This window comes from Helobdella robusta (genome assembly GCF_000326865.2).
Source record: "Helobdella robusta unplaced genomic scaffold HELROscaffold_1, whole genome shotgun sequence".
Lineage (NCBI taxonomy): Eukaryota > Metazoa > Annelida > Clitellata > Rhynchobdellida > Glossiphoniidae > Helobdella > Helobdella robusta.
The window spans coordinates 11,464,265-11,470,569 of record NW_008703570.1 but is presented as its reverse complement, the minus strand read 5'-3'; the positions used below and the strand labels follow the sequence as shown (position 1 = coordinate 11,470,569).

The following is a 6,305-nucleotide window of genomic DNA, read 5'->3' as shown; positions in this document are numbered from 1 at the left end:
GTTTATTTTTCTTTATTTCCATTAACTTTTCCCTTTTGTTTTTATTAACAAATGAAAAAAAGAAAATCAAAATAATTCAATGAAGATAAGTTTAAAATATTTTTAAATTACAAAAACACTAAATAAGAAACATACAAAAAAAACAATTTTGGTCAAGATCTTATTCAGAAATTAATTTTCCCGCGATCTCATTTTAAATTCCATTCAGATGCAAACATTGAACAACATCGGAAAATTGAACAACAATGAACAATAGTTAACCTCGCAGGCCAGGGACTTGAATTTGAATAGCAGAGGTCCTTGTGCAGTTTCACTGTCTTTGATTGACCAGAAGTCGTTTTGTTGTTTGCTGTCGTTTCCGTTTCCGGTAAACAGATGAGAGCTGTGCGTCGGCGTTGCAACTTTTTCAGCACCATTGGTGTCACTTGTTTGTGGAAATCGTCCATGTTGCTTTTGGTTGTTGTTGCTGTTTTTGTTGTTGTTGATGTTGTGGTTGTTGATGTTGTGGTTGTTGATGTTGTGGTTGTTGATGTTGTGGTTGTTGATGTTGTCGAGTACGATCTTGCTGTGGATGTTGTTGTGGATGTTGTTGTAGATAATGTTGTTGTTGATGATATTGTTGTTGATGATATTGTTGTTATTATTAATGTTGTTGTTCAGATTATAGTTTCATGATACGTAGTTGGTTGATTAGGTAGATATGTTTGTGTTGAGATTAATGTTTATGTTGTTGTTTTTGTTGTTGTTGTTGTTACCATAGAGTTGTCAAGATTTTTCTTTTATTTTGTTGGTAAAACCGCAATGCACCAAACTTTCTAGTTGTCGTTTTATTTAATTCTGTGGAGTAATCCTACCTGCTATCCCTAACGAGAATAACTTACAATTAACCAACAAGTAAAAATATTACGTACTTGCACTTCTACTGCTGATGTCACTGATGTTATTGATGTTATTAATGGTGTTGGTGTTAATGTTGTAGGTGGCCAGTGTTGTTAATGCTGCAAGTTTTGTGTTAATGTCATTATGACGATCTTTTAAAATGTTTAGCTGTGTTTATAATGGCTGAGATACGTAATTTAAAAAAAACATTTTTGTTCAATTTGTTTCATTTAAAAAAATGTCACGAAAATTTTGTTTAATACATTTGTTAATGTCATGATTAGCATTGTCATTAATGTTAATGTTTTTATTAAGGTTACTTATTTGAATGTAATTATTATTGTTCTGTTTATTGGACCACAACGTAAATTTAGAATTATTTCAAACCGAGTTAATCCTGATAATTTGTTTATTTAATTTTTCACATTTTTAGGCTCCGTACTGGAGTAGCATTAGCGTTGGTGCTTCACTCCACTCTTCAATGACACTTTTTCTTACAAAGTTGTTGTTGTTGTTGCTGTTGTTGTTGTTGTTGTTGTTGCTGTAGGTGCAGTTTTTGTTGTTGTAAATTGTATTTATAGAGTAGTTGCTGTTGTTGCGGTTGTTGGTGTCGTCTGGTTGTTGTTCACTTTTTATAGAAATGTTTTACTTACGCAGTAATTTTTAGAGAAAGGAAATTTGAAGTTTAAATTATAAAAGATGTCGTTAAGAGTTGTTGATGTTGTTGTTGTTGCTGTTACTGTTGTTTATGATGTGGTTTATGATGTTGTTGTTGTTGACGTTGTTGTTGATGTTTTTTATATTCCCACCTGCTGGACATCTGATGGAAAATTTTATTAAAATAAAATTTCGGTTTCGGCGCCTTGACGTTAATCTTGTTAAAGTTTGGGGTGGTCTAGTTTGGATGAAGTTTGTTGTGATGTGATGTTGATGTTGTTGTTGTTGTTATATGTTGTTGTTGTTGCTAGTGGTTAGTTTTTGTTTAACGATGCCAATTGTGATGATGGTGATGGCTACTAGACCGATGTGATGGTATATGAAGATGCTGATGATGACGTTGATGATGACGCCGATTAAAATGATGAAGATGATGATAATATACTGAAGAGATATACCCCAAACGTGCATAAAGTTATTTTTGCTTCTATCTCACAATGCAGTTGATTAATTGTTCGCGTTTACGTTTCAGACTTACATGCGTATATGTGTGTGTGTGTGTGTGTGTGTGTCTGTGTGTGTGTGTGTCTGTGTGTGTGTGTACGTTTTGTTTAAGTTTTTATTTAAGTTCGTTTTTACACATATAATTGCTTGTATAAGAGATGATGATAAAGATAGTGAAGATAATGATTATGACGATGACGACGATGATGATGATGAAGATGAGGATGAAGATGATGATGACAAAGAGTGCGAAATGAATGTTGATGTTGCAAACAGTTCAAACGAAGGATTCCGCGTGCAATTGAAACAGTGGTCATAAACTCGAGCAATAACCTCTCTACATCGCTTTATAATTAACTCACTTACTCACTGTTATGTGTATGTTTGTATGGGTTTCTATTTATGTGAATGTGCTTGTTTGTATGTGTCTGTCTGTATGTGTTTTTGTCGCATTTGTATGCGATTGACATAATGTTTATGTGTATATGTTTGGCGCAACTTGTTAACGAATGTACGCTTTTGTGCAGTTTTGTATGCTTGGTCGTTTTGTATGGGATTGTATATTTGATGTTTGTATGCTTCTTGATGTTTGTTGGTTTTGGTTGATGTTCGGCGACGATGATCTCAATTATGATGATGATGATGATGAGAATGACGATGATGATGGAGGTGGTGGTGACGAAGACGACGATGATGACACCAAAGATAATGAATCGTAAACCATTTCTATGAAGGTTAATATTTTCGACGCCAAACAATATAAAATCATTTACATATTCTAAGAATTAGCAATCAACTTTTTATAACTTAATTAATAAAAGTACTAATATTACTATATCAACTTCAGATGACTATTAACAAACAAATACAATTAAATCAACCATAATAATTAAGTAATTATATAATAATGATATATTTAATAAATAATAATTATTATGAAATAACAATATTAACCAAATAATAACTATAATAATAAACAATATTAATGAAAAAATTTTACTGACAATGAAAAAATTATATTTAAAATAAATAATAATAAAAGTAATAATAATAATAATAATATAACAATAATAAAAACAGTAATAGTAGTAATAATAAAAGTATAAGCAGCCCCACCAACGGCCCTAAATACAACGACAAACATAGTTGACAAGCAAGCTTGGAATGCTTTTATGCATAAAAGCTAGTTCTCCACGTCCGTGCTCCGTTGTTTTATATGTTATTTTCAAGGGCTCTCTCATCGTCGTCATCGTTGTCGAGTTTCGTCATCGTCATCTTCCTTTGTTACATTCGTCATTTCATCTTTATCACATCAGCGTCATCCAGGCCACCATCATGGTCATCTGAGTCGTCATCATTATCACTATCTTAGTCGTCATTGTCATCATCCAAGTTTTCATCATCAATATCATCATTATTTTCTTCTTCTTCTTCATCATCATCATTTAGGTCACCATCATCACTGTCATCACCGACGTAGTAGTAGTAGTAGAAGTAGTAGTAGTAGTAGCAGCAGTAGCTTTTAAACATTGTAATGATTATAACAATTATCATCAACACCCCAAAAACATCATCATTCTAAACATGATAGATGACGTCATCGTTATAAAATTAAAGGCGTAAACATCATCATTATTATCATCTTGTTTGTAGGCATAGTCATTTAAACTGACAACACAATTATAAAGCGCTGCATCATTTATCTCCTAATTAACTTTTAAAAGAATGAATGAATGAAGTTTTATTTTTTTTAAAGCTATCATTATCATCATCCTTATAATCATCACTATCAACAAAGCCACATAAACAACATTAACAAAACTACGAGAACCATCATCATCATTGTCATCATTATCATCACCATCATCATCATCATTTTCATCATCAACAACAACATTTTCATCTTAGTAGTAGTACTAAAAATAACACACTGCTTTATTTCAGTTGCCCATTTTGGCAATTAGTTTTACCATAAATATTTATTGATGGATGGTTCAATTTTACATTTGGTAAAAAACATTTACATTATTTTCATCTGATCATCCATTTAATCAGTCAGATGAACAGTGAGTGAGATAAAAAAACGTCTAATCAGACAGAAAGACGAGCAATCAGACAGACAGACAAACAGACAGACCGACGAGCATTCAAACAGACAGACAAGACGACGGGCAGCCAACAATGAAGAATAACCTTTAAATCTCCTCAATTCAAAAATTATTCAAGCCTCTAAATATGCCATCAAATGATATTCATCGTCATAGTCGTCGTCACCATCATCGCGAAAATAGAATTCTATTGCAGTAACCACATACATACGTATACACACACACATACATACATACATACTCACACATACTTACACATACATACACATACATACATATAAGTATACATTAGTTTCCTTTTCTTTCCTTTCCCGATCTTATCCGAATGGATATTATTGAAAGAAGTGCTTATAATCTGGAAAAAAAACGTTATATTCATTTTTTTGTCCGAGATAAATCAAAAAGATTAAAAAATTACATTTTGGAAAATGATTGAAAGATTATAACTGCCTGCAGAAGATAAGTAATTTGCCACCAAATTCCAAATAATAATTTTTTTATGGATAGAGTTCCTAACAAGTTTTTTTGTGAAAAAAACATGCCAATGTTTTCAATTAGTTTTATCTTTAATTTTGTATTTTCATTTTACAAAATTTGTTAGGTTAACAACAAATTTTTAAAGACAATCTATCTATCGATTTATTTATCTATCTGTCTGTCTTTCTTTCTGTCTTTCTTTCTTTCTGTCTATCTATCTATCCATAGCTCTCATCAATCAATTTTTTTCCACATCAGTAAGCAGCATCAGCCGGATAAACATAGAACAGCCGACAACAACAACAACAAACATAAACATGAAAACGAACAACTCAAACGCCAAACATCTACATAAACAACAACAACAACAACGTCGTTTATGCGAACACTATCAACTTCAGCATAAACTTTCACAACTTGAACACATCAAAAATCATCTTTATAAACAACAACACGAAAAAAATCAACACAAACAAAAACATAAGACAACTACAACAATAATAGCTGTAATAATAAATAGCATGTGCCATCTTTGCATTGAACCGTCAGACATAATTCCTCAATCATCATCACAACCACGTGACTTCCGTTCTGACGTCATTGTTTACATTTGTGTGCTTCCGAAGATTTATTGTTTATCGGCACCCGGTATTTGTCCTGCTAGGTTTATAACCCGGCGCCATCACCATCAACAACATTATTTGAAATAATACAAAATGTTGAACCCAAATTAAAGCCTAACAGCAAGCGTAATATCAACGCATGTTTAAAACGCAAACCGAAATTTCAAAAAAGATCTTCGCATATTGATTGGCTTTAAAATGAAATAATCTACCTGGAAAATTAATTTGTAAACCTAAAAATTAGTATATTTAAATATGCAATACATGAAGTACATACACGTTCACACACACACGGCAGATAAAATATATCAACTTCACAATTATTATGAACAATGTAAGCAGACACATGCGCATGCATACGCATGTTCAAGCACAAACAAATTTGCATATTAATGAACAAAGGACTTACACAAGCACATACATACACAAACTATCCTGGAGGTACACACATATAGATACAAAAATTTTCACACACACACACAGACACACACACACACACACAGACACGCAACTCCTTAGCATCGCGTTACACAAGTCATTTGGTTGGTATGCAAGCAGGCAAGCATATTACGGTGAAACATAAATACAACATGTGTCTAGTGCAGCAATGATGTTATCAAGTACTTTTATATGAGTGTGACGTGTGTTGTGTGCATGTGTGTGTGAATGTGTGCATGTTAGTTTGTGTAGGAGTTTGTATATGTATGTGTATACATTTTCGTGTGCGAGTGTGTACTTGTGTGTATGTGTGCGTGTGTATGTGAATGAGTGTATGTTTGTTAGTGTGGCAGTTTGTATAAGCATGTGCATACATTTTCGTGTTAGTTTGTGTGTATGTGCGTGTGTGTATGTGTGGTATGTATAGTGTGTATGTGTGTGTGTTTGTGTATTTAAGCGAAACAACTGTAATTCTTTCAAATAGTTGAATGCATGTAATTGATGTATAAGTGTTTGGCGTGTGTAAAAATGAGTTGCCGTGTAATTTGTCGTTAGTTCGTGTTTCTTGAGTGTTTTATTCTTTGTTTGTGTTAATTGTATGTTCTTTGTTTTGTGGTTG

General features: G+C 32.6%; 2 protein-coding genes across 2 annotated transcripts in view; one reads left to right on the top strand and one right to left on the bottom strand.

The window, feature by feature from the left end:
- Positions 1-204: 204 nt before the first annotated feature.
- Positions 205-1,699, bottom strand: HELRODRAFT_159589 (hypothetical protein; the record flags this gene model as incomplete). The annotated part of the gene is made up of 3 exons (XM_009011467.1): positions 205-565; positions 1,322-1,396; positions 1,689-1,699. The coding sequence occupies 3 exons, from the start codon at positions 1,697-1,699 to the stop codon at positions 205-207; spliced, it is 447 nt and encodes a 148-aa protein (XP_009009715.1).
- Positions 1,700-5,573: 3,874 nt separating this feature from the next.
- Positions 5,574-6,305, top strand: part of HELRODRAFT_159588 (hypothetical protein) — a gene marked incomplete at both ends in the record, with an annotated part of 5,010 nt that continues 4,278 nt past the window's right edge. Inside the window, 2 exons of the mRNA XM_009011466.1 lie at positions 5,574-5,582; positions 5,752-5,840. Of these exons, the coding sequence (XP_009009714.1) occupies positions 5,574-5,582; positions 5,752-5,840 (98 nt within the window). The remainder of the gene's footprint in view (positions 5,583-5,751; positions 5,841-6,305) is intronic.